Source organism: Dendrobates tinctorius, unplaced genomic scaffold (assembly GCF_039654945.1).
Source record: "Dendrobates tinctorius isolate UK_male_01 unplaced genomic scaffold, ASM3965494v1 ptg000159l, whole genome shotgun sequence".
NCBI classification, from domain to species: domain Eukaryota; kingdom Metazoa; phylum Chordata; class Amphibia; order Anura; family Dendrobatidae; genus Dendrobates; species Dendrobates tinctorius.
The window spans coordinates 14,421,527-14,449,209 of record NW_027361826.1 but is presented as its reverse complement, the minus strand read 5'-3'; the positions used below and the strand labels follow the sequence as shown (position 1 = coordinate 14,449,209).

At 48.6% G+C, this 27,683-nt stretch overlaps 1 protein-coding gene across 4 annotated transcripts in view; it reads left to right on the top strand.

Annotated features, from left to right (window-relative positions):
* Window positions 1-1,153: 1,153 nt before the first annotated feature.
* ZC3H7B (zinc finger CCCH-type containing 7B) overlaps window positions 1,154-27,683 on the top strand; it is a 107,345-nt gene continuing 80,815 nt past the window's right edge. The window contains exons 1-13 of one of the 4 annotated variants that reach the window (XM_073549559.1): window positions 1,154-3,879; window positions 5,812-5,872; window positions 5,960-5,999; window positions 8,464-8,661; window positions 8,929-9,087; window positions 9,166-9,246; window positions 17,007-17,066; window positions 17,585-17,624; window positions 19,068-19,237; window positions 19,328-19,394; window positions 19,506-19,568; window positions 19,654-19,703; window positions 20,892-21,039. In XM_073549559.1, coding sequence (XP_073405660.1) covers window positions 1,407-3,879; window positions 5,812-5,872; window positions 5,960-5,999; window positions 8,464-8,661; window positions 8,929-9,087; window positions 9,166-9,246; window positions 17,007-17,066; window positions 17,585-17,624; window positions 19,068-19,237; window positions 19,328-19,394; window positions 19,506-19,568; window positions 19,654-19,703; window positions 20,892-21,039 — 3,610 coding nt within the window. In that variant the 5' untranslated portion in view covers window positions 1,154-1,406. Of the gene's footprint in view, window positions 3,880-5,811; window positions 5,873-5,959; window positions 6,000-8,463; window positions 8,662-8,928; window positions 9,088-9,165; window positions 9,247-17,006; window positions 17,067-17,584; window positions 17,625-19,067; window positions 19,238-19,327; window positions 19,569-19,653; window positions 19,704-20,891; window positions 21,040-27,683 lie in introns of all 4 variants that reach the window. The other 3 variants (XM_073549558.1, XM_073549557.1, XM_073549560.1) reach the window with 3 other exon arrangements.

The following is a 27,683-nucleotide window of genomic DNA, read 5'->3' as shown; positions in this document are numbered from 1 at the left end:
TGGCCTAATTTAAAGTACACGTGGTATAAAAGTGGCCAGTTGTTGCTCTTATTTGGTTCCCGCTTCCCCCCCGAGTATCCAGTTTTTTTTATTTTACATAAAACCGCCATACGGTCCCAGAGATAGGGACCTATTTATTTGGAGGGAATTTTTATGGCCTTTAGTAGGGGGTGGGGCTCACAGGGTAATTATGCGGAGCAGCCTAAAGACACGCCCCCGAGGATCCTTTGAGCCCCACCCCCTTTAGTAAAAGAGTACCAGCTAAAAAGGTCCATATCTGTGGTACCAAATCCTAAATACTTAGGAGCAGCAGGAATAATACAAGACCAAATAACGGTGATTGTGCTCTGGTGACAGGTGCTCTTTACAAGACACTAAACAATCATACATGGTGTGTTAGGCCTCTTTCACACTTCCGTTTTTTACAATCAGTCACAATCCGCCAGGTTTTGAAAAAAAACGGATCCTCAAAATTTTTTTGAGGATCCGTTTTTTTCCCATTGACTTGCATTAATGGCGGATTGTGACGGATTGCTGTCCGTTGCATCCGTTTTTTGTGAGGATCCGCCAAAAGTTGCTGTCCGTCACCATCCTCAAAAATTTCAAAACGGAGCTTGTAATGTTTTTTTCTCTGGCGGATCCTCCAGACACTGATTTAACCCGAATTTCTTTCTGGGTGCCGGACAAAAAAAAAAAATTCTCTCTCTCTCTCTCTCTCTCTCTCTCTCTCTTTCCTTTAAATTTCTTCATTTTCAGGATCCGTCTAAAAACGGATCCTGTGCCATCCGTTCACATCAGTTGAGAACGGATCCGCTTGTCCGCCTTTTTGGCGGATTATAACTGATGCAAAAAACTGAAGTGTGAAAGAGGCCTAAGCGATAAGCCATGTATCACCATTACTAGCAGCACAGGAACATGACTGCATAACAGGAGCCCAGCTCTGCATTATTCCTGCACTGCACGCCTTAGCTGCGGCGCATTCAGGGTTAAAGCATTGTTGCTAGGTAGATGTCGAGCTGCAGAGTGGAGGATTTCGGGATTGATTTCTTCAAAGTTCCGCTCTACCGCCATTTTCCTGAAGACCATTGACCATTAGTCGTGCACTGAGGGAGCCGCCAAGATGGCGCCTGGAGTGGAGACAGTCAGTGTAAGTCACGTTCTCTAGCGGATGAACCCGCTGCCGTAGCACGGCGGTCTTTCCGCTTGGAGTTTGCTCCCGGTGGTCTCCGCATTGAGGCTGGTGGTCACTGGTCAGACCTGGCGGATGAGGCGCAGGTAACGGATGACATCTTGTGGTAGTGACCTGCTGATGCTGCCGGTGTGGTGACGCCCCGGGCTCTGCTCACTGCCCGCTGCTGTGCTGGACTCCCGGCCTCCCCGCACTTCTCGTTCTGTAGGGACTCACCATGTCCTCCAAGAAAGCAGCAAAGAAAAAACGCAACCAGGCGGTGCAGCCTGGCGAGAGCTCTGCCGAGCATGTGGTGTTCGGGCTGATGAGCGAACTGCTCTGCAGAGGTATCGAAAAAGGTACGTACCGATGGTGTCTGCGAAAGAACGCGGATCCGCAAAGAACCGTCATTGTGGTCTTTGTCCCGTCAGACATGCCCGACTGCGTGATCTGTTCTGTCGTAGCTAGAGCCTTGAATCGCGGACTGGTGAGAATTGTGGACACGACCAAATCTGAAAGTCATATGTATCGGTCAGTGCTGGTGGAGGCCGAAGGGATCATCGGGACTAACGCCTGCCCCACTCTGATTTGCTGTGAGGATAGCCCTCTGGGGTACTGGATAATGGTGGCCCCTGTGGAAGATGAGAACCTTCAGGCCACAGACTTAACAAAAGGGGCCCAGGCTGTGGACGCCACGGCCACCAAGGACACTCTACTTTTGACAGACAGCCTTATCGCTAAGGATGATGCCCCTGCTGCTAAGGATGGTCCCCCATTGAAGGGTGCCCTTGCCCTTAGGGATGCTTCCCCGGCAAAAGACACCTCTGCCACTAAGGATACACCCACATCGAAGGGCAACCTTGCTGCTAATGATGCTCCTCCTGCAAAGGACACCCCTGCCCTTAAAGATGCTCCCCCATCGAAGGTCGCCCCTGCCTTTGAGGATGTACCTCCAACAGAGGGCGGCACCCCTTCTACTAAAGATGGTGCTGCATCAAAGGACACCCTTGCCGCTAAGGATGCTCCCCCGCCCAAGGGCGCCCCTGCCGCTAAGGATGCTCCCCCGCCCAAGGGCGCCCCTGCCGCTAAGGATGCTCCCCCGCCCAAGGGCGCCCCTGCCGCTAAGGATGCTCCCCCGCCCAAGGGCGCCCCTGCCGCTAAGGATGCTCCCCCGCCCAAGGGCGCCCCTGCCGCTAAGGATGCTCCCCCGCCCAAGGGTGCCCATGCTGCCAAAGGTGCTCCCCCACCCAAGGGCGCCCCTGCCGCCAAAGGTGCTCCCTCGCCCAAGGGCGCCCCTGCCGCCAAAGGTGCTCCCCCGCCCAAGGGCGCCCCTGCCGCCAAAGGTGCTCCCCCACCCAAGGGCGCCCCCGCCGGTAAAGATGCTCCCCCACCCAAGGGCGCCCCCGCCGGTAAAGATGCTCCCCCACCCAAGGGCGCCCCCGCCGGTAAAGATGCTCCCCCACCCAAGGGCGCCCCCGCCGGTAAAAATGCTCCCCCACCCAAGGGCGCCCCCGCCGCTAAAGATGCTCCCCCACCCAATGGCGCCCCTGCTGCGAAGGATGCTCCCCCACCCAATGGCGCCCTTGTTGCGAAGGATGCTCCCCCACCCAATGGCGCCCCTGCCGCGAAGGATGCTCCCCCACCCAAGGGCGCCCCTGCCGCGAAGGATGCTCCCCCACCCAAGGGCGCCCCTGCCGCGAAGGATGCTCCCCCACCCAAGGGCGCCCCTGCCGCGAAGGATGCTCCCCCACCCAAGGGCGCCCCTGCCGCGAAGGATGCTCCCCCACCCAAGGGCGCCCCTGCCGCGAAGGATGCTCCCCCACCCAAGGGCGCCCCTGCCGCGAAGGATGCTCCCCCTGTTGCTCAGGATGCTCCTCCACCCAAGAGTGCCCCTGCTGCTCAGGATGCTTCATTCGTAAAGAGTGCCCTTGCAACTAAGGATGTTCAACCCACAAAGGATGCTCCCCCTGCAAAGAGTGTCCATGCCACTAAGGATGCTCCCCCTGCAAAGAGTGTCCATGCCACTAAGGATGCTCCCCCTGCAAAGAGTGTCCATGCCACTAAGGATGCTCCCCCTGCTAAGAGCACTCATGCCTTTAAGGCTTGTTCCCCTGCAAATGACTCCCCTACCAGTAAGGATGCTCCCCTTGCCGCTCAAGATCCACCCATAAAGGGTACCCTTGCCACTAAGGATGATCCACCCTCAAAGGATACTTCCCCTGCAGTGGGTGCACCTGCCATTAAGAATGCTCCTGCTAACAAAGAATCTGACCCCACAAAGAACGATTTTCATTCTAAGGTATCTACTGTCGCAAAGGACAATTTTCTTGATGAGGCACCGCAGACTGCTAAATGTGATCCCCCTGTGAGAGTGATCTTGTCTGCTGAGGACTCTCTTCTTTCCAAGATGCTGTCACCAGCAAAGGACTTCTTCCCTGCCAAGGGGCTTTTAGCTGCTAAGTATCCTTCTCCTACAATGGGGCTTCCAGCTGAGCCTTTCCCTACACAAGACCTGCCAGTGATAATAAATGGAGACGTAAAATCACGTCATGGACAGAGTTTGCAGATACAGGGTGAAAGCAGAGCAAGTTTGGGAAGAATATTAATAAAGCCCAATCCAATTCTTACTGTTGAGACTCGTAGTCGCCCTGGGTTCCCTGCTAGAAACCTACCTGAGCCGGCAATAAAAGTGAGATCTGATGTTTATAGAGGTGAGAGAAGCCACATAGCAGATATCGCCAAACATTGACACCTTCCTTATTTGTTACCCAAAGGCTGCGAACATTTATTGGGGTTGGATGGTAAACGCTGTAGTATAGGTGATACCTTGATGATTTGGGGGTCCCATCTCTCCTGAGAATGTGGCTCTGCCCCTGTTCAGTAGATTGATCGTCCCACATGTGCACCATGTGCTTCTATGGTCCAAATGTCAGTGGTGACCAATGCCAAACACCCTAGGTCTAATGTGTATGTGGGTTTCAGGACTCCCCTGATTTCAGATGTTGGGGCGAGCCTGGGAGAAGGGTCCAGCATGCAAATTTTCAACATGACCGATTCTTCTGTCCTCATAGGAGATATGTGTCCGATCTTGTTTGGCAGGGGTACACTTCCCTTTAGGCCGGGGTCAGACTTGCGAGAAACTGGCACAAGTCTCACACATCAATACCTGGCACTTCCACCGGCACTCGGATCGGAGCGTGCAACTTCATGTATTTCTATGCAGCGGAGCGCTCCGGTCCCGAGTGTCGGCTGCAGGTCCGGGTATTGACGTGTGAGACTTGTGCCAGTTTCTCGCAAGTCTGACCCCGGCCTTACACAGAGATAACACTTGCAAGCTCAGACGCGCGTGCACATGCATGAGGGGTCTCGGGGAGTAGATGTATGCTCAGTCTGATTTTTATCTACAGTATGTGCTGTTGTGAATTCAGTAGTAGTAAAAGTTTAGCAAAACAAAGACAAAAATTTGCAGTCACTTTATATAAATTATGAAGCAAATAAGTTTATATTTAAAGTAAAACTTATTCACGTTGACGCCGCTGCAGCCAATCCCTGTGCTCAGTTGCTTGTACAATCTACGTCTGCACAACCTTTGAGCTCAGTGATAAGCTACAGCGGTGATGCATCTACACAGTGGCGAGAAGCTGGTGCCAGACCCGGGGAGGGTGACTGCGGCCTTTTTAAAAAAAAATTTTTTTTAATGTGTTTTTGAGAAATTTAGGGTTCTTTTTTCTTAAAGTGGAAAACCCCCTTTAAGAGTTGGACTATGTGTTGACTTTGGCTGTAACGCAGGACCCTCAGACAAAGATGGCAGTATTCTGCTACTACATTGTAACAGTGCAAGTGAATGGGGTCACAAGCAAGTTGTAAAAGAGAAAAAAAAAAACTGATTCCAACTTTTTGTAACTTGCTTGCGAGTTGTAACTTGCTTGCGAGTCGCAAAGTGGACCCATTAATTTGCACTGTGCTGTGATGATGTAGCGGTGGCGTACAGAGATCTGTGTGATGGCCTGAATGAGGCCCTTTGACTGCTGAGGGGCTACATTTTGGAGTTTTATTAGCAATCACGTAAATTTCTAGTTGGTGGGTGGAATGGCAAAAAGGCTGTGAAGGTTAAATTTCAGAAAAAGAGTCAATAGCGTACAAGTCACACTAGCGAAAAAATGGGAAAGAGCTGGCAAGCCGTTAATGTACAAACTGTTGGCCCTCATTAGGCGTCCCACACAGCTTAGGCGCCCTCCCCCCCAAGTCATCTAATAGTGGGTGCTGCATTAATGGATAGGGCGCCAGCTACACTAGTAGTACATCCAGGCTGGAATATCCTCAGAAATCAGCTTTGTGGACATAACGTAAGTACGCGATTGACCTAATCTCTGGATGTGCAGTCATGAGCATTGGCGGTAGCTGTATCCCCAGCACCCATCTTGTCTGATTCTGCGCTATCTATGAAATATGACGTAAATGCACATAGTTTCTGAGACCTTGAGATTCCATTGTAGTGGCAGGAATATCCTTTCCATCACGCATCCCGAGGTCTATTGGACAGCTATATACTGATACTTATCCCCCCCCCGTTTTCCTTGCAGACAATAAACCTATCCCAAAAAATCTTAACTAATTTCCCCAATCTGTACTCTCGCCCGCAGGATTTTCTATGGAGAGACAGATCCGGAGAGAAGATATCGAAAAGGGCTTGCAGTTTATCCAGTGAGTGCCATGTTGGATGCTACAGCTGTGGGGGGGTCACGGCCTAGCTTCACCTCCATTTACAGCTATGTCTCTTACTTTTAACAGATCTACCATCCCATTTCATGGAACGCAAGATGACTATAAGGTAAACTGCACGGCATGGTTAAAGGGATATTCCCACCTTTTGGTAATGATAGCAAATCACTAGGATATTCAGTCACTTAAAAGGTTATTCCCATGTTCTTTCTTTTCGGCATTATGGATAATATTGCTTGCAGCATTGGGAAGCGTGTAGTTCAGGCCATCGAGATTGTCAGAACTGTCAATCATACAGGAGCAAAATACTCACAGGTGAGCACCTGTGCAGTATTAAATGAAGAGGCCTCCTTTATCACAGCGGTATGGCATAGGTATGATCAAGTATGGTATACATCACATAAATGCCTCGCCCATTAAAACCTTCATTAGAGCAAGGTATGAATATTGCCACATGTCAGAGTGGTGGCCACCAAAATTATGTATACTCAACAACCTTTTCCTGGGTATCAATAAAGTGCTAGGTGCATCTTTTTAAACCCTCACAGGGAAAATGCTTAATGTTGCACAGAATAAACGTCATTCATTGCTAACACAAAAAAATGCATTCAGTATGTAATAGTTGTGTATCCGACACTTGCCATACGTAGAGACCTGTGATGGAATAAACCAAAAGTAGCAGCAAAATAAGGTAGGCAGAACTATGAGATCGCTCTATATATGGTCACAAAATACAGAACCCTGCTACCTCACTAATACAGTGAGCATTCCAAATGACCATTATTGAACAGTAATCATGCCGCTTACTTAAGTGCCATAACAGCTTAAATGTATCTGATCTCACCCAATTGGAGGAACCCCGTCACTCCATATTCACATGCGTTGACCACGAGCTTGCATGGTGTGAATAGCCCGATACTGCCTCCCTCATGGATTGCGTCTCCCGACGCGTTTCGTTATATTAATCACTCATCAGGGGAGTCTTTGCAGGGTTCTAGCTGCATTACCGTTGTCCCCCGCTCCTGTGGTTCAAATACCTAATGCCGGGAGTCACGTCCGTCTAAGCCCCGCCCACAGCGTGTGGCACTCTTCCGGTGGGCGGACCTCATAGTACATGTTATGTCTGGACAGCTCGTGGAGCACTTCTTGTCACCATGGTGACCGCTGAAGCAAAGAAAAAAAACTCCACACAAAAGCACGTCATGTCAGAGCATTTAAATCTCAGTGAGGTCCACCACTATTAACATTACTAGAGCTCCACCAGGTTAGATTAAGAGCCCTAAAGTATGCTAAACATAATAGGCTTTCTCATAAACGTAACCTTATAACATAAAAAAATATTTTTAGGGATTTATTACAGATTTATTAAGAAAAATCACCTAAAAAGCTGAAAAAACTGCTTTATAGAAGAAAATAAAATAAATCAGGAGTGGACCTCTGGGGCCGTGCGGTGGATACCTGGGTGAGCTGACCACGTGATGACCACCCCCTATACAGGGAGTGTTGGGGGCAAGCCCAGAAACCCAAAAACCTCACTTTCAGCCACAAATCAGTGCTGCACAGAGAAGCAGCAGACGTAACGCTCCATGTTTCAGCAGTGATTGCAGCCTCCCCAGCAGCTTCTCCCCGACATCTCCTGTCACCGCAGCCCACAGCATATGCTGGCTACAACAAAATGGCCGCAATCTCCTCCTACAGCTGTGATCTGGATAGCGCAGGGGGGCGTCAGGTCACAGCGGAGAGGCAGGAGCAGCGGCCTCAATGTATGAGATACGGTCGGAGTCCGACTGCAGTCTCTTATGCCCATGGCTGCCGTAAGTGAGGAGTGAAAGTGTCGTGCCCAGACCCTTACACCCACCCTAACAAAAATGGCAACCTCCATGGGCAAAAGTAAAACATAAAAAACTATGAAAGTAGTTAATTTAATTTTGTATTAAAAATAGTTGGTTATATAATCAATTGATACAAAAATTAAAATCATGGCACCTTCCCTTTAAGGCCTCACTCACGCGAGCATATAACATGGTCGAGTGCTATGCAATGTTTCATCGGATAGCGCTCGGCCCAGTGTTATATGATGTATGTGATTATTTTCTCTTGCTGATTCAGCATGACAGAGCAATTTGATTGGTAGTGAGACTTGGCTCACTTGCACACATACAAGTCTGTGGGTGCGTTTTAAACATCGGACTGCACTTGAATGTCATCCTGGTGCTGTCAATATACGCCGAGTCAGGCCATAGAGGAGATGGAGAAATTACTTTCTCCATCTCCTCCGCGACTATCCTGGGATTCTCTGCTGCGAGAGGATCGGAGCACAGAGCTGACACTGGGATCACTGTCGCAGCAGAGATGAAGCCGAGGGTCATTAGCATATCCCACCTGATGCCAAGCGCTAGTGTGATTCCAGCCTAATATTCACTCTTTGGCCCCCACCCATACTGGGGATGGATTTTTCCATAGCATTGCATCCGTACTATGTCTCCTTCAGTTGTTAGAAAAAAAAATTCACAAGTTGGATTTTTATTGTACAATTAATTTTTTAGCGAGAATTTCTTTGTGTCTTTCACCAGTGTTTCCTACAAAAGCTGGTTGAGGACTTGTTTACAGAGGGCAATGACCTGTACCGTGAAGGTAAAATGAAGCTGTCTCTGGGGCAGTACACTGAAGGCCTGACAGTGGCCGAATACGCAGCTGCTGAAGAACTCGCCCTCTCCCAGGAGCTGCTGTGCAGACTCTTCGTCAACCGATCCTGTTGCTATTTTTCAATGGTGAGTGCAAACTAAAATGCGTGTGCTATGTTGGATGTATAGATGAGCTTCATCACTTTTTTTTGTAATGGCCCCACAAAATAAATTGGCTGTGTCTTTCAAAAACCGCCCCAGACGATGCTGAAGGACAAGAGTTGCCATTTTATTGCAAGAAAAATGTTCAACCCCTTTAAATTCTGGCTAGATGTGAATGTGAAGATGACACTTGTAGGTCCATTCTGAGCTATGGTTGTGGTAAATCCAATTCTCTGTAACAATTGTTTTCAGGGTCTGTTTGAGAAGTCGCTGGAAGACAGTGAGGAAGCCTTGAGTCTAGACAAGGAGAACATGAGGGCTTTGTATCGTAAAGCTAAAGCCCTGGACCAGCTAGGGAAGCACCAGGAAGCCTACGCTTGTATCAGTCACCGGATATTAGCATTAGTACAGGTAAGGCTGGAAAACGAGGTTGCCTGCAGTTTCTCTGAACCTTGAGGAGCTAACATGGTTCTTTGCTTCTATCCCTAGGATGAGAGTATAACAGAACTTGCCCAGGAACTTGTGAAAAAGCTGGGTCTAAAGCAGCGCAGAGCATACAAAAGGCCTCAGGTACAATGACCTTTCCCTACCTTTGACTCTACAAAAACTTGCTCTGATCCATTCTTGTCTGTCCCATCTTATTAAAGTTTCCCCTTTCTAATCTATCGTAAATCATATTTATGCTCAACTGCTACACTAATGCTGCCACTCTGTGCCAGTCATTGCACTGGTTGCCCATCAACTACAGAATCCAATATAAACGTATCACTCTTGCATACAAAGTTCAACATCACCCCCCCCCCCCTCTCTCATTTCTGTCTATCATCCTCAATAATCCAAACCTCCCACTCCTGTCTCTATGACTTCTCTCGTGCCGCAACAGCTTACTGCAGACAATCCGGTTATTTTCCAGGAAGTGAAAGAGAATATACATACAGGACATCACAGGATCACAGCTGATTCTTGCTATGAGGTAAAACATTGTTTAAAAACAGGCAGGGAAATGTTTTATCTCACAGAAAGAATCTGCTGTGATCCCGTGCTGTTCTGTCTGTATACTCTTTGCTTCCTCCCCTGCCCCGGAGCTGTGATATGATCAGACCATGATCCTGCCCGGTCAAACACGGCCATTACACAGTACACAACAGGGGCACATTTATAAGATTATCTCAGCACAGGAACATTTATTTAGACACATCCAATTGTGGAAATTATTATTCCAATATATCTTGATTAAGATAGAAGGATTTTTGGTACTCACTGTAAAAATCTTTCTTGGAGCCTTCATTGAGGGACACAGGGTAACCATGGGTGTATGCTGCTGTCGCTTGGAGGCTGACACTATGCAAGTAAAGTAAAACTGGCTCTTCCTCCTTAGCATACACCCACTGACAGGCAGGAAGTACCTCTACCTCAGTTAAGTATTAAAGCAGTAGGAGAAGCAACCAACAAACTCCACATACAGTATGTACTGACTCAACGACCAAGGCACGTAGGCCTAAAACCAGTACAAACAAATAGGGAGGGTGCTGTGTCCCCCAATGAAGGCTCCAAGAAAGAGATTTTATGGTGAGTACCAAAAATCCTTCTTTCTTTATCGCTTCATTGGGGGACACAGGTAACCATGGGACGTCCTAAAGCAGTCCCCAAGGGTGGGAACAGAAAGAATGCAGAGAAAAAAGGACTGAGATCGTCCGGTGTGTAACCGCCGCCTGCAGCACCTTTCCTTCCTAGGCCTGCGTCGGACAAGATATGAGTATGAACTTCGTAAAACTTTGCAAGAATGTGCGAAGATGACTAGGTCACGGCCCTGCAACCTCTAAGGCCGAAACCTAGCGAGAAACTGCCCCAGGAGTTATCCAGAGTATGGACCGGAGAGGGGCAAGAGGGACCTAGAGAAGAAAGGACAATGTCTGCACTAATGTGGAATGAAAGGGAACGGAGGACGGCAGGGTAATGCTGCCAACTCAGAAATCCCCTGATTTCTCTTCTTGGTAGCCAATAAGGCTAACGGAACCAAATAGTTGTACTTACGCCACCTGAATCAGATGTTCCCAGTAACTGTCGTAGAAACTTGAGGATGCATGTTTTCTCGCCCAAAGCATGGTCAGAATGACCTTATGGGAAAAAACCCAGTCCCTCTCAGAAGTAGGCCTCAAATGCCATGGCATTAAACTTAAACGACTGTGGACTGTGGCGGAAGAGGGGCCTTGCGAAAGAATATCCGGTCGGTCTGGAAAGCCCCAGGAGGCGTCCATGAGCATGTACGCCAGCTCCAAGTACCAGGTCTGACTTATCAGCTTGTAGTTGTCAGGACTATTGGAAACCTTTCTGACTGATTTTTTTTTTTGACTTGTGATTAATGGAAGAGGCGGGGACAGAAAAGGCATCCGAAACTGGGACCACGGAATCACAAGTGCGTTGCAACCGACAGCCATCGGATCCTGGGACCTGGTAACGTACCAGGGAACCCTTTGGTTCATTCGAGAAGTCATTAGGTGGGCATCCGCAATGCCCCACCTCTGACAAATTTAGCCGAAGACGGCGGTGTTGAGAGACTACTCGCCTGATGCGAACTCCCGATACAAAAAATCGACTTCCCAGTAGTCTACCCCTGGAATGTGGACGGCTGATATCGTGGGCACATGGCCTTCCGCCCAACGCAGGATCATTGCTACCTCTACCCTGATCTGTGTGTTGTGAGTCCCGCCTTGGTGGTTTATGTAAGCCACGGCTGTGACATAGTCTGACTGACTGCGGACTGACTTGCTTGCGAGGAGAGACTGCCAGCGGAGGAGGGCAAGAAGAATTGCACTGATCTCCAAGAGATTGATGGGGAGGAGGGTCTCCTTAACGTTCCAGCGACCCTGCGCTGTGAGATGAAGGAAGACCGGCATCGATGTAGATGATCTGCCAACGGAGCGGGAGAAATGACCTCCTGAGCAGGGCAGAGATGGATAGTGTCCACCAAGAGAGGGACTGCTTCACATTGAGAGGTAAAAGCACTGGCCGATCAAGGGAAACAGTCCAGGGAGACAATTCTCTTGTCCCAGGTAGACCGGAAGGCCAACTGAAGAGGGCGGGTGTGATACTGGGCATAAGGCACAGTTTCCATGACCGCCGCCATGACCTTCGTGAAGACCCTGGTAGCGGACGCCAGGCTGAACTGGAATGCCAGGAACTGGTAATGGTGCTCCTGTATTGCAAACCGAAGGAACCTCCGATGCTGTACACAAACTGAAATGTGCAGGTAAGCATCCTGAATGTCCACAGAGCAAAGTAAATCCCCCTGCTCCATGGAGGGGATCACCGAGTGCAAGGACTCCGTTCTGAAGAGGCGAATCCGAAGGTGGCAATTCAACTGCTCGAGGTCTAAGATTGGGCGGGGAGAAACTACTTTTTTTTTTTTTCGGGAGTACGAAGAGGTTCGAGTAGAACCCAGAAAACCGTTCTTGCCAAGGAACGGATACAATGACATCTGAGCTTAGGCAGTGAAGAGACGGCTTGGAGAAACCATGAGAGGGTTGATTTAGTGGGAAGGAGAAACGTATTCATGGGGGCGAAGAAAATTCCATTTTGTAGCCGGGTGTAACGATTTCCCTGACCCAGGCGTCGTCGACCGCCGACAACCAAGTCTCCGTGAAAAGAAGAAACCTGCCTTCCACTCTGGAAAGATTCCCAGGTAGGGGTCACCTGTCATTAGAGGAGAGAATCTGTGGTAGGGGGATCCGGAGGACTTAGAGAGACGGGTCCTAGGCCTCCAGTGAGGAATAGCTTGAAGAAAGGTTTCCTTCTTTCCCCTTGTGCAGAAGAACGGTCTTGCTGGAAGGAAAGGCAGAGAGGTGCTTTCACCTCCGGTGGCGTCGAAAGTGACCTGGACCAGTTTGGTCTCAAAGAGCCTGGATTCTTGGAACGGCAGGCCAGTGCTAGATCTGCTAGCTCCTCTGTAGGTGCCACCGCCATAATGCCCCGGCGAAGTATCTTGGCCCAGGCGGATATGGCTTTCAGCACTCAAGTGGAGGCTAAATTAGTTCAGGGAGAAGTGCACGATGCCTCTAAGGCCGATACAGTTAAAGCCACAATCTGCCTGTCCGTAGCATCCCTGAGAGACGCCGCATCAGGACTGACAGAACTGTTTGAGAGGCTAAGCGTGAAAAAAGGCAGATCCACCCAAGGGGAATCGAACCATATTCTGACAAGGTCTGAACTAAAAGGGTATAGAGTGTCCAGACGTTTTTTTTCCCGGGAAGCGTTTACCGGGATGTTCCAAGTGTCTAGAGGTGGTAGCCTCAAACTCTTTGGGAAAAAATGCTGGAGGGACGTTTCACCCATCTGAATGAAATGGAGACATCCTGAGCAGCCGCATGCTCCTCTTTTATATCGAGGGTTTGAACAATAGCCAAAATAAGGCTGTCTACCATGTCCATCGTCCCAGAAGTCTGATCCGCATCCGAGTCAGAATCTGACTGAGAAGCTACATCCGACCCGACGTCCGCCTCCGAGGAGGGGGAACGAGTAGAGAGGGGCATTCTGCATGCCGCAGAGGGGCCCGGTGAACTGGATGAGGAGCTAGACAGAGTCCGCTTCCTAGATCTTTCTCCTGATCTGTCCCTGTGGAGGTCGTGGTCGGGTGCATGCGAATCACCATGGGAGATGTTCGGAGCACTGGTGGCGGCAGACATATGCCGGCTACATTCCAGGACCTGTACCAGGAACTGTGAATTTTCTAGTCAGGTCTGAGGCCGATTGAGACATGGCAACAGCCCACTCCGGAGGGAGGGGAGTGCATTCATCTCGGAAATTGAATCTTCTGTCCGGCTGGAGACTGGCTGGGACATGGCAACAGCCGACTCTGAAGGGAGGGGAGTGCCGTCGTCCTGGGCAGATGCAGAGGGACCTGTGCTCGCTTCCCTTGTTCCGTATCAGATATGTCCTTATGACCATCACGGACAGGTGCGTGCGAATTACCATAAAAGGTGTTAGGAGCACTGGTGGCAGTAGACCGATGCAACAGATGCTCCAGGACCTGGGTCGTGGATGATGAAACTTCTGTCAGGTCGGATATCGACTGAGACATGGCAGCAGCCCACTCCGGAGGGAGGAGAGTGCTCTTGTCCCGGGCATTAGGGGACTGCTGTAGGACAGACACGGTGGAAGAGCTGCAGTACGGGCATAAATAACGCAGACTGGTCAGAAGACCACGGCTTTTATACAGATGGTGGCCAAAGGGAGAGACGAAGACTACTGCCGGGGATAGATAAGCTCCTATGAGGTAGAAAATACAACCAGCCTGGGCTGGTCCTACCTGAAACTAGAGATGGCGCTGTCACTGCTCAGGCTGCAGTGTCTTCCAGATCCGGTGCCGGATAGAGATGGGTGCCTGCTGAGCCCTCTGGGGATGCACAAATCTTCTTCCGCTGTTACAGACAGAGACACACTGCCTGCTGTGCCCTCTGGGTCCTGAGGCAGATGGTGACAGACAGTGCATGATCACTAACTTGCAGGCATTGAAACACTATACTGGGGTCGTGTCTCGGGTGACAGGGAGAGAGGGCTACAAGGCACACGCACTGATTAGTCAAACAAGCGCGGCCATCGGGAGGGGGCGTGGCTAAGCCTAAGGCGCACGCCAATTGGCCTGGTAATGCGCAGGGCGCGCACTGATTGGCCGAGGGTCACTGACTGGCCTGAGGCCGGTAAGAGGGCGTGGAGACCGGGAGAAGGCCCAAAGCCGCGGGCTCAATTAGCAGAAGGAACCAGATAAGTCGCGCCGTCTCAGACTAATGTGCCGGCTGGCAAAAAACAAAAGTGCCCCTCCTTATGGCTGACACGGCGGGGGGGCACCAGTAGTAACCGGACCAGGGGAGCCAGAGAGAGACAGGTACAGCGTCACGCTGCGGAACGGTGGGTGTGATCCGGCCGGAGCTGCGCTGGGAGGCGTGTCCTGGACCTAGCCAGGATTATCTGACCCAGCTCCGCCTCCCATCAGGCAGGAAAGAGCATGAAGGACGAAAGCTGCGGTCTGATAGGCTGACTAGCAGAGGAGGCGTGTACGACCTGCAAATGGCCCAATCGCCGGCATCGGGGGTGACGCGCAGATAGGGGGGCGTGCCCGGCGCTGGAAAAGGTGAGATATGGCATGCCGGAGGGGGTGCGCTCCAACGCCCCTGGCCACCGTTGCTGACGGGCCTCCTGCGTTCAGTACCCTTGAGAGGGCTGCGTCCCTGTTAAGGTCGGTGGAGTCTCTGACCCAGGCTATATTCTCCCTCCGGGAGGACTTTTTAAGCCAGAAGCGTCCTCACCTCCCGAGGAGGGCTCTGGCGTCGGCCGGGAACCGACCACCAGCAGGGGCCATACTCGTTCAAGGGATGGTCAGGTCTCTAGAAAGCAGACCCATGACGCGTCCCCTAGTCCCGTTCGCGCCTCAGCATCGGCGACTCCTGTCTCTCGCTCTCCCTCTCCTGAGGTTCACAGCGAGCACGACTCTGAATTCGAATCTGACACGTCAGCCCCTCAGAATACCCCAACTGATCAAGAGTCGCTTGATTCTCTTATAGGATCAGTCAACAGGATTCTGAAGTTGGATGAGGAAAATATTCCCGCTCCAGCACACCCTATATCAGCGCAGGTTATTTGCCAGCCATCCGGTGTTTAAGGAAATTGTCCAGAAACATAGGGATCGGCCACATAAGCGGTTCACAGGGCAAAAGTCTACTGAGGCTAAATACCCTTTTGATCCAGACCTAATGAAGGATTTTTTACAGTCCCCTCCGGTGGACCCTCCTGTATTGCATCTTGCTTCTAAAACGCTTCTATCTGTTTCTGAGGGTTCCTCAGTCAGAAACCTCTCCGATCGTCAAATTGACTACCTTGCCCTTTAGTTTTTTGAAGCTTCAGGAGCAGCACTTTTTTCATCTTTTGCGGCAATTTGGGTCACTAAGGCAATGGCCGCTTGGGCAGAAGTCTTGATTACTTCCTTCCAGAGCACCAGTCTTCCTCCGGAGGCAACCACTGTCGCCAGGCAAATAGTTCACGCAACAGACTTTGTAGTAGCCGATTCTTTTGATGTTGCCAATTGCGCTGTTCAAACTGCCGCGATCTTCATTAGAAGAGCCCTATGGCTCTGCGGCTGGCGGGTGGATGCCACATCTAAAAGATGGTTGACTTCTCTCCCCTTTCAAACGGGTCGTCTTTTTGGAGAGAAACTGGACCACAACCAACAGCCGACGTGTTTTCAATCTTTTCACAACAATTCCAGTTGGTCCTCCTCTACCTTCTCTTCCGGATCAGGTCGGTCCCCGCGCGGAGACAGACGCTCCCAGGTCTCATACAGACCTAACCGCTCTTGGAAACACAGGCCTAGAACTTCTGGATCTAGAGGAGCCAGATCTCATCGATCTACCCAATGACTTGTTGCGGTATCCGGCAGGCACTGACAAAATTGGCGGTCACCTACTTTCCTTCAGCCACACCTGACTCGCGGTCGTCCACGACAAGTGGGTCAGCGAGCTGGTGTCCTCCGGATACAAGATAGAATTTTCCGTGTCAGGAATGCGCCTGTCCCAGCGGGGATTAAGGCGCACTCTACGCGGTCAGTGGGCACCTCTTGGGCCATTCGGCAGAACAGGTCTGCAAGGCTGCGACTTGGTCCAGTCTGCATACTTTTACAAAACATTACCAAATTCATTCTCAGGCCTGTCCGCAAGGCTGCGACTTGGTCCAGCCTGCATACCTTTACAAACATTGCCTAATTCATTCTCAGGCCTCTGCGGATGCAGCTCTCGGTAGACACAGCCTGCAATCGGCAGTACCTCAGTGTTGACTCAGCGGTACATGGGGTATTAGCGGATGTATACTCCCCACCCAGGGACTGCTTTAGGATGTCCCACTGTCTCTGTCCCCCAATGAGGCATAGGAGACATAGGGATTTTTGTGTACTCACCGTAAAATCCTTTTCTCCAAGCCAATCATTGGGGGACACAGCACCCACCCTGTTTAGCCTATTGGCTCACTGTAGCATTCTTAGGTTTTGACATAGTTATGGTTATTGTTGACTGTTTATGCTCCTGCTTTTCACCGAACTGGAGAAATCTTAGCCAGTGAGAGGGTGTACACTGCAAGGGAGGAGCTAACTTTTTTCTGGTTTACTTAGTGTCCTCCTACTGGCCAGCAGCATAACACCCACTGTCTCTGTGTCCCCCAATGATTGGCTCGGATAAAAGGTTTTTACGGTGAGTACACAAAAATCCCTATTTTTGGTATATCGTCAAAAAGGTATACATGCTTTACTAGTATATATTCTGTTTCTTTAATGTTTTACCTGTCTTTAGCAGGAGCTGGAGAAGTTTGGCTTGCTGGCTAATGGAGTCTCTGCATCTGCCAACTGTAAGGTAACTCCTTGACTTTAACTTGACTTTTTTTTTCTTTTCTTTCCTTTCTGTATTTAGCTTCTTATTGGCTGAAATCCGCAGCAGTTTAAATGTAAATTGTGCCTAGTACTGAGATAATGTTCAGACGTACAGTAATAGCATCGGCTCCATGGTTTGTAGTGATGCATCTCTTGACATCCTGGGTCATATCCAGCCAAGGTGAACATCTTCATGGACTGTTTCTCCTAGTTTCCATATGTTTGCTCCAAGATTCGAAAAATAAGTAGGTTAATTTCTTTTTTGAAATTAGATTGTGTGCCCCATTGTGGACCGTTAGTGATAGGGATGATAAACAGTATGTTGGATCTGCAGCTGGATGTCATATCTCAGAGATGCAAGCCAAGTGGTGCCCATTGGAAGGTCCTCTGATGGGCAATTCTGACCGTGGGGTCTTTAGTGGCTAGATCCTCTTGCAGTTTGGGTTGATTCTATGTCTTTTTTATTCACTTATTATTATTTTATATTTTTTTTTTTTTTAGATTTCCAGCGTTATGGGATCTGTAGATGACATTTATTCAGGTGAGTTCTATGTCCTTGTTCACAATTCACCAATAGCCATGAAAATGAAGATATTTAAACTGCTACCTTGTAACAGTTTGGATATTGTGAATATAAGCACGATGAAACCCAAAGTAGTTCTTAAAGGGTGATGCTGGGTAAAGGTCTTTGTCTTTCTCGGGTGTCTATTGCATATTAGAATTAACTTAGCTACTTCTGGATTTTTCCAATACATGTGCAGCAGTTAAGTCTCAAGGATATGTGTGTGACATGGGCTTGTAGTCTACCTATTAGGAGCCATTATCAATAGTGACCAAGGCATCTAAGCTGTTAGATGCTGGGGGGTTGGCTCCATCTGTCGCACCATCAGTCTCTTCCCAGAGTCATCATGGTGTGAGGATGGGTTGCAATGGCAGCCAGGAGCACACCATCTTGGCACTCCTACTGCACTCTGTGACTGGCAGGTCTTCATAGGAGAATGTTGACAGTACACTGCCATAGGAAACATTGCAGTGTATCATAATAGCAATCCAATAGAAATACATGGAAATCAACCAATGTCTGAATCACTTTATATTGTAATGTGCTTTTCTGATGCCTTTTGTCTAGGTCAGTGTTTTCCAAACCTCGTCCTCGCAGACACCCAACACAACATGCTTTCAGGATTATCTTAGTATCTCACAAGTGATAGATCCTGTGTCAATGTCTGATGTCTTAATAATTATTCCATCACCTGTGCAATACTAAGGAAATCCTATAAACATGACCTGTGGGGGGCCATGAACACTGGAGTTTGAGTATCACCAGTCTTGGTGGTCCCCGGTGGCTTTTCCCTGACTGCTGCTGTTGACAGGTCTCTGCCTGCATGCGTGTATAAGCAGAGACCTGTTAGTCACTGGCTGCGGGCGGGGAGAATCCGCTGGGGACCCGACTGTCCGACTCGTCTACAGCGCGGTCTCAGTCACCGGTGGCTCTTAAAGTTTATTTTATGTTTCTGAGTCACAGATTCATGGCTGAAATAATACAGGCAGTGCCTGATCCATGCTGACCACGGACGGGAAACGTGCATCTGCTGACAGGGTCCGTTTAAGATCAAACTGTTTTTAGGGCAGCAAATGTACATTTCTGGAGGACATCTGGAAAGTGGCAGCACTTTTCAATAGTTCCTTATGTGACAGGTTTTTCCAGTTCTGCTCACTCCGGAGAGGGCAGGTGCTCACATCCCACAAGGTGTGTGCAGACACAACGTTCTCATTGCCTTTCCCCACCTCATACCAAGGTGAGGGGTCCAGACAAACCTTTTTCAAATCCATCCAGTTGTGATACTCCTGGTCCAAGTTTTTAAGATTCTTTGCCATTATGATCAAATTATTGATTCATCATTGTGAAATATTGCATTTCCCCATTTGTCGTTACATTTCTGTAAGGTTATGTATTTTGATATTTGTCCCTGTTCTGTTCCAGATCTACCTAATTCAAAAGTATTTTCGTCTAGTTTGGGCATCACCTATGAAAACGATAGCTTGGAAACGGCGGCATGTGCTCCGTCAGTGGCTCCTGTAACCAACAATGTGAATGACTTGGACTGTGATGTTATTGGGGATGAGCTGGACTCTTTCTTGGACTTTGAGATGGTATGGCAATAAATAAGAAGACAATAGTATTCTTGGTAGACGCCTACAATCTTATGCATTGCTTTCTTGTTTTTGTTTTTTTTGTTTCAGGCTTCCCAGAAAGTTCCCCAGCTGATACCAGTATTTCCCACTGGAAATCCACTTCTCTCCAGCCTGGGTACAACAGGCTTACCTGCACCATCCCCTCTACCCCCAGCCTCATTTGGTTTACTAGATCCTCGGAAGCCTCCAGTATTACCGCTGAAACCTTCATTTGCTCCTTCTTTAGATGCACTGGATAGCTTTGAGACTATGCGAGAGACACTGGACAGTCTGGACACATTTGTGAATGGTAACACCTCACATCCATTATGGCATCAATTGTAGCTTTTAAATATTTGACACAACAATGGGAAAAATGTGGTTTGTATTTGTAGATACCAAGCGTGCAGAGTCTGTATTAGTCAAAACAACCCAGAAGCAAAAGGTAGGTCTAATTAAACATTTGTTTACTAGTCCAGTGTAAAACTCCTTAAAATAGAAGTTTTTTTTCAACAATCTTTGCATAAATCAGTAGGACAGGTGAATATAAGAAACCTTGTAATATATCTTATCAGAAAAGGCTACTTCTTTCTCCACTTATGAGCCACTTCTTCCCTTTCATCCTGAATTTATTTACTCTGAAAAAAAACGTTCAATTCCGTCTTGCTCAAGACAAGACAGACTTCCAGCACAGTGAGGTGTCTGCTTACCTCTGTGAAGATGGGGTCAGCTGCAAAGGGGAAAAACGGGCAGAAACATTGTACTGAGCTTTCTAACAAGTCTTTTACCTCACCCCAGAGCTGGTGAAGTAGAAGACTTTGTCCCCTTCCTGACCTGAGAAGTTATAATATGTGTCTGGTAGTTGGGTGGTCTCTGCACCTCGCTGCCCAATAGGAGATGGTGTGACCTGTGCTCACCCAATCCCAATTAGCAACCTGCTGCAAAATGTAGGTTTGGAGTTGAAGTACTTATTACCTGTCTGGGGCTGTCCTTTTTATTTAATAAAGCACTGGGCAGCCCAAGAATAGTGATCTGCCTAAATATAATTTAATAACAAAACCGCCTTTAATGCCCTCACCCGAAGGGACTGGACTTAAAGTTGGGCCTGAATTTCCGGGTTGTGGGATCCCGGCATGTAGAGCAGAAATCCTACAATCCTTCACAGCTACTCTCGCTGTGAAAAAGCAAGATCTCGCTGTTTCCACTAACCCACTGCTTCACATTTCCTTAAGCTGTTACTGAGAGGTAACTTCACGACTGCAATTGCCATTTGATTACAGCTTTGTATAGTACACAGCGGCGCCGGGTTTGTGGAAAGGGCGAGATCTCGCCTTTTTTCTGCAAGAGCCGCTGTGGAGGGTTGTAGGCTCATGATCTAGAAATACCAATTAAAAAATGGAGAGAAAAAAACAAACAATTCCCTTCATGCATTATAAAGCTGTAGCCTGTCCCAGAATCCTTTTTTCTATTTTAGACCCTGTTCTTGTGCCGAGATGCTGTTACTTTGCTTATATGTACATTTTCTGCCCTTCAGATATTTTAGTTGCCCCATACAAGATGTTTAGACAAGTGTCACGATGTAGATGCTTTTTGTATTGAATTTCTAATTGGAAATGATCTGCTTCTGTTCCAGCCTATTGTGAACTCTGTAAACCACTTGTTTGGGCATAAGACGGAACCCGGACTGAATAAGAGTGCTGCGCTGCCACCCTTATTGCCAAACCCCCTAGCACAAACCTATGACTTCAAACAAGGCTGCCAGTTATGCTACGCGAGGACAGGTAAGATGTCCCGTGGATTGCAGAATTCAATGTTTCTTGGGTTTTGCTTTGCGTGTGGAAGATGAGCACGGTGCAGGTAACTTTTTGTGAATTCTCGCTGCAGCTCATACAGTAAGCCCATAGGATTTTGTAATCTGGTCTCATTAACCGATAAAGATGACATGGTAAGAGCTTAACCTAAGCCACCTGTAGGGATTTGCTCTGCTAGGCAATGGCAGGGACGCAGTAATGAAGGCAATACACAGGCTTAGAGTCCAACTTCAGTGGTTTAATGTCACTTTAAGACAGCAGGTTAACAGAAAGTGACGGAAAAACACAAATAAACTCCAGCTTGGAGAACCACTGGTCCCAGACTCACCCTTGCATGGGACGGGCTTAACTAAGCGGCTGCCAGGTCAGCGACATCCGCCAGGTGCCATTCCCAGGGTTTGTTTGGAGTCTTGCTGCTATAGCTCTGCAGCATGTGCAGTCCAACAAACAGATTCAGGCTAACTCCAGCCAAGTTCCCTGTATCTTCCACACACACACTCACCATGTGCCAAATACCAACCTCCATTACATAGCCCATAACCCCACCCACAGGTGAGGTAGACATCACATGAGCTGATCACGTGACCATGACCTCATCGCAGGTCCTCGTCTTTAGGGAAAATCCCGGCCAAACATTAACCTGCTGGGAGAAATGTATCTCCCGTCCAGTAAAACACCCTTTGCTGTACCACACACCCTAAAGGTTTACTATTATTCAGAGGGTTAGAGGGGTTGTCCACTACTTGGATAACATTTTTTTTATATGAAATAGTCCATCTTATAAAATAAAAATAACAAATACTGACCTTTCAGCACCTTTGCAGTGATGTAAAAACCCTAAAAATGACATTTCTCCTACGTCTCATTTGGGGACACAGGGCCATGGGTGTTATGCTGCTTGCCACTAGGATGACAGTAAGTGAACACAGAAAAATTAACTCCTCCTCTGCAGTATACACCCTCTCGCTGGCTGAGATTTCCCCAGTTCTTGCTTAGTGTTGTCTGTAGGAGGCACTTGGGTCTGGCTTCAGACCCCACCATTTTTATTTTCAATCTTCGTTTTTTTCTGTAAATTTTTATTTTTTAGTTAACGGAGTGAAGGGGGCGACGGACCTTTTTTTATGGGGTCCGATCTCCCCCGAAACATCAACAGGCGAGAACGCGGAGTATACCTCCCCGTACCCTCTCCTGCGACGAAGGGGTCATGCCGAGGCTCATTTAGGGCGATGGTTCCTGCTGGTCCCGGCCTCCCAACGGCAGCAGAGGCAAATGGGGGTTTACCTTCATATTTCCTCCCCCTGACTCATCCTGCACAATAAGATTCTGAAGTTGGATGAGCGAGGTGATCTCTACCATCCCACGGATGCAAGCAACAGCCTCTCCATCCCCTTCTGTAAAGGGGGATAGATTAAGTAAGGTACCTTTAAGGACAGCGCAGCTCTGCTATGCTGCCCTCGCCCTGTGAGTATGACAGGGGCTGATCTGGGACGGCTTGTCACGGCATCGTCATGCCGACGCCACGGGCAGTGGGTCCTGGTCCCTGGGGGGCAGGGGGGAGAGCTAAACCGGCGTCCAGCAACGTTTGCGCTGTGTCCGGCCGTGACTCTCTTCAGCCGGAGTGCATCGCCGGCGGCCGTCATAAATTGAGGCCCCAGCTTCTGGCCATGCGAGGCCGTAGTCCCACAGATCCGCCTACCGCGAGTGGGTACCGCCCACGTTACTGGCGCTTCACGTTCTGAACGAGAGGCGCCTTCCTAATCTCGGTGGCCATACTTCTTTGCCTTACTACTGCGTGAATAACGCTAAAAGGAGCAGCAAGCACTGCCGAGAGTCCCCTGGGAATATCGGAGAGACCCCCTGGGAATATCGGGACCAGGACCCGGGTAAGCTGCACTGTGCCACAGCAGTGACATTAACCCCTTCTCTGCACATTCCCTTCATCTGCAGCCCAGGCTCTGCCTGTAACCCCTTGGGGGCACTATGTCTAAATCTAAGGAAGCTAAAAGGGCTACCAAGAGGGGGCGTGGCCTAGCGCGCGATGTGAGAAGATGTGCGGTGGAGCTCTCCTGCCACAATCTCCCTTAATATTGGTACCTGAGGCGCCGCCGAAGGCTGAAATCACTCTAAGGAGTGTGCAGAGACTCGGGGAGCAGCAGTGAGCGGAGTGCGGTCTGGTGGAGAGGAGTCTCGCAAGAAGATGACGCGCAGGAGACAGAAGGAGCCGGCAGTGTCGGGAAGCTCTCAGGCCCAAGATGGCGCCGAGACTGCAGAGGAGGCGGCAAGGGCGAACGCGGCGCATATCAAAGAGAGATGGAGGTGATCGCTCGGCTGGAGCGCTTTGCCAGGTCAGAGGAGGCTGCTAATGAGCGGTCAGCGGCTGAAGGTGAGAGACCTGAAACACATGTCCCTGGGAAACAGCAGGAAGAAGGGGGCCAGCCACGGAGCGGTGGGGAGGAGCAGAGATCCCCTGATGTGGCTGCACGTGCTGGCCAGCTTGAACAGCCGGACACATTAGATATAGCAGAGCCGACTCTCAAAGATATATTCTCTGTGGTAATGTACAACAAGTCTGCCCTTGCGGCTCTGAACAGTCGTGTGGATGATTTAAAGGGAGAGATGGTTGCGATTAATGCTGCAGTGCGCAAAGTTGAACAGAGAGTGGAGGTGGTGGAAGAACGGCTGGGAAGCGCTGAAGACCAGGTTAATGAACTGTTGAAAAGGGAAAAAAAGTATGTGCAGCGTATAGCTGAACTGGAATTTAAAACCGATGATCTTGAGAACCGCTCCCGCAGGAGCAACCTGAGGATTGTGGGGGTGCCAGAAAAAGCGGAAGGAAATAACCCCTCTGAGTACATTGAGTCATGGCTGAAAAATACTGTAGGAGGGGATGGTCTCACTAAAATGTTTTCCGTTGAAAGGGCACATCGTGTGCCCACTAGACCCCTGCCCCCAGGATCAGCCCCAAGAGTCATCTTGACTAAAGTTTTGAATTATCGGGATACTCTGCTGAGGAAAGCCAGGAACTGTGCGGAACTAACCATAGACGGCAATCGCATCTCCATATATACAGATGATTCTGCAGCAGTCCAAAAGCTCCGGATGACGTTTGGAGAAGTTAAAGGACGACTACGGGACATGGATTTGTGCTATTCAATGATTTAGCCAGCTAAGCTGAGAGTCGTAGCCTTGGATCGGGTGCACTTTTTTCAAAATCCAGAGGAGGTGACACACTGACTTGACTCTAACATTAAAAATATCAGAGTGGGACGGTCCCGTTGAAGCATACTCTGAGTGATGTTGAAGCAGTGACTGTTATTCAGTTTGAATTTGATAAGTTAATGGTCATCTCCGAGATGACGTAATGCTATGTTGGTATATGTGGGTTGTGTTCGGCGGCGCAACGGTTATTGCAGTTTGATAAATGTGGACGGGAGAGTAGTTGGAGTATAGAGCTTGTATTGTTAGGCTAGTTTCACATTTGCGTGTCAGGGCGCAGCGACGCCCTGCGCACGGCCGCCGCTAAGCCCCGCCCCCTGCCGCGCCTCCTCCAGTAGCTCCGCCTACCGGCGCATGACGCTGCATGCGTTCTGCGTCCCCTATCTTTATCACTAGCAATGACTAGCCAGGTCTTTCACCGGGAAGGAACAACCACGGGAAGGGCAGTCTCCAATGAAGGAAACCACCTATGCCAAAACATGGTATCCATCCACAGACAGCTGTTTCGGGGTATTTGCCCCTCATCAGTGTGGAGTAGGAAACTGGCTAGTAGGAGCAATGCCTAGTAGAAGACTATGAAAAATGACGATGATTGACCTCATGGAGATCAACATCCAACACTGCGGAGACACCATCACGTGTTTCTCAACGCAGTGATTCTAGAGCACTGCCCCCATCCCTTATGGGAAATATGCAAAAGCATGCAAAACAGAAGCCGCGGAGACACCATCACATGTTTCTCAACGCAAGCAATGACTAGCCAGGTCTTTCACCGGGAAGGAACAACCACGGGAAGGGCAGTCTCCAATGAAGGAAACCACCTATGCCAAAACATGGTATCCATCCACAGACAGCTTTTTCGAGGTATTTGCCCCCCCTCAGGTATAACGAGTCATGTTTGGTATTGTAACATATCATGGGGGGTAGAATTAAAATTCTAAGCTGGAACGTTAGGGGTCTCGCTAACGTCTCAAAGCGGGCTGCAATTTTACAATATTTGCTGAAGCTGAGGCCCTCAGTGATTTGCCTTCCAGAAACACACCTGGTAGAAGATAAAGTAGCTATGTTACAAAAAAGATGGGTGAGGAAGGCTTATCACTCGACATACTCAGCCTATGCTAGGGGAGTGTCGGTTTTAATTCACACTTCTACTCCATATGAAGAAGTGGAGGTTATAATAGACAAGGATGGGAAATACGTGTTTATTGTATGTAAGATATTGAATAGATTATTATGCATTGTGTCTTTGTATATCCCTCCACCGTTTTCTGGGAAAAAGATACAGGAAATTTTGGACATTTCGGGGAAATGTACTGGGGTCCCGTTGCTTGTAATAGGCGATGTGAATAATATTGCAAATGATCATTGGGATAAGGGTAAACATACAGGGAACAGAGAGGAAGGGAATGTGACACCTTTTGGAAACTACATGAGGGAAATTGGATGGATAGACTTGTGGAGAGTTCGAAATATGGAAAACTACACTTACTCGTGCTACTCGGCGACGTATGGTTCCTTGTCTCGCATTGATGTGGCTTTGGGAAATGAGGGGATGGATAACTTGGTACAGGAAGTGGAATATTTGCCCAGAGTCCTATCGGATCATTGTCCACTGGTGGTATCTCTACAATTGGGAGAACGGGGGAGGTTGGCAGTTATGGGATGGAAAATTCACCCCTTTTGGTTACGGTTGTTGGATATGGGAAAGATAGGAGAGGAATTGGGAGAATTCTTTAGGATAAATGAAGGTAGTGCAGAGGGTCATATAGTCTGGGATACTATGAAGGCGTTTTTGAGAGGGATTTTATTCAGACAAGTATCTCGATATACGACTAGGTCTCAAAATCTAGACAAAGCAGTGATAGAGGAATTGAGGGCAGCGGAGGAGGCATTGGGTGCGCAGTGTTCAAAAGCTACGCAGACCCGCATGAGAGTGGCCCAGTCGGAAGTTAATAAACTTCACATCCGTAAGGCAGAGAGACTGCAGGCATTTCAGAAAGAGGCATTCTATGCTGAGGGTGAAAAAGTGGGGCACCTGCTCTCAGTGGTAGCTTTGGCTCAACGGGAATCCTCACATGTGTATGCAATTAAAACTAAGGAAGGTAATGTGGTTACACAGGGGGATCAAATTTTGGATGTATTTAAACAATTTTACAGTGAGCTATACTCCTCAAAGATACATAAAGGTCAAGAGGAGATGGACAGGTATATGAGTGCGATTAAGCTTCCTAGACTAGGGGATGAAGACAGAGAATGGTTGGATAGGCCGCTTGCAGCGGAGGAGTTGAGGGTGGCACTGGCGGACATGGCGGGTAGTAAGGCCCCGGGGGAGGATGGCATTCCGGCAGAGGTGTATAAAATTTTTAATGAAGTAATAACTAAATTGGAGAAGGTATTTAATGAGTCATTGGAGAGGGGAATGTTGCCTACATCTATGAGAGAGGCCATTGTTGTGGTCATTCCTAAAGCTGAGAAGGATCCATTGAATCCGGAGTCCTACAGACCAATCTCACTCCTTACGGCGGATATAAAGATTTTGGCGAAGGCCTTTGCCAACAGACTGACCAGTGTGATTGATAAAGTAATCCACCCAGATCAATCTGGATTTATGCCCAATAAATCTACAGCAATCAATTTAAGGAGGCTATATTTAAATATCCAAATTCCAGCTGAAAATGCTGGAAAGAGAGTAGTAGTTTCTTTGGATGCCCATAAGGCCTTTGATTGTGTAGAATGGAAGTATGTGTTCGATTCTGTTGGGCCTTGGGTTCGGGCCTAAGTTTATATCTTGGGTGGGGTTGCTATACTCCTCAGGGCTGTGGAGTTGGAGTCGTGGAGTCGGAGTCGGTGCTCATTTTGGTGGAGTTGGAGTCGGTATAAAATGAACCGACTCCGACTCCTAAAATATATAATAAATTGGGTACAGTAATTCAATGCAGGATGTGCTGAATATTTTTTCATAGGAGTTTGGGAAAGTTATGAAATGTCCTATAAATGGCTGTTATATTCCTGATCTAAGGCTACATTCACACACAGCATTTTTCCTGTGTTTTTTGAGGATACGTTTTTCAGCTGCAAAAGCTGATCATCTTTTTAAAAAATTGCATCACCTGAAAGGTTTTTGAGCTCATAGATAATGTTTTCAATAGCAAAAGCAGATTAGAAATCTGCTCTATCTATCCATTTATCCATATCTGTCTATCCAAATCGTATCTGTACCAAAAAGAATGAAAACCGGGTAGCACACCAATATATATTCTGTTCTATCTAAATATCTTGATTATTGGATCATAAAAATGATTAAATGTCTGAGGTTCACATTGTACTACAATAAATTTTTCACTTAAATATAAGCAATATGTGTGGGAGTCGGAGTCGTGGAGTCGGAGTCGGAGTCG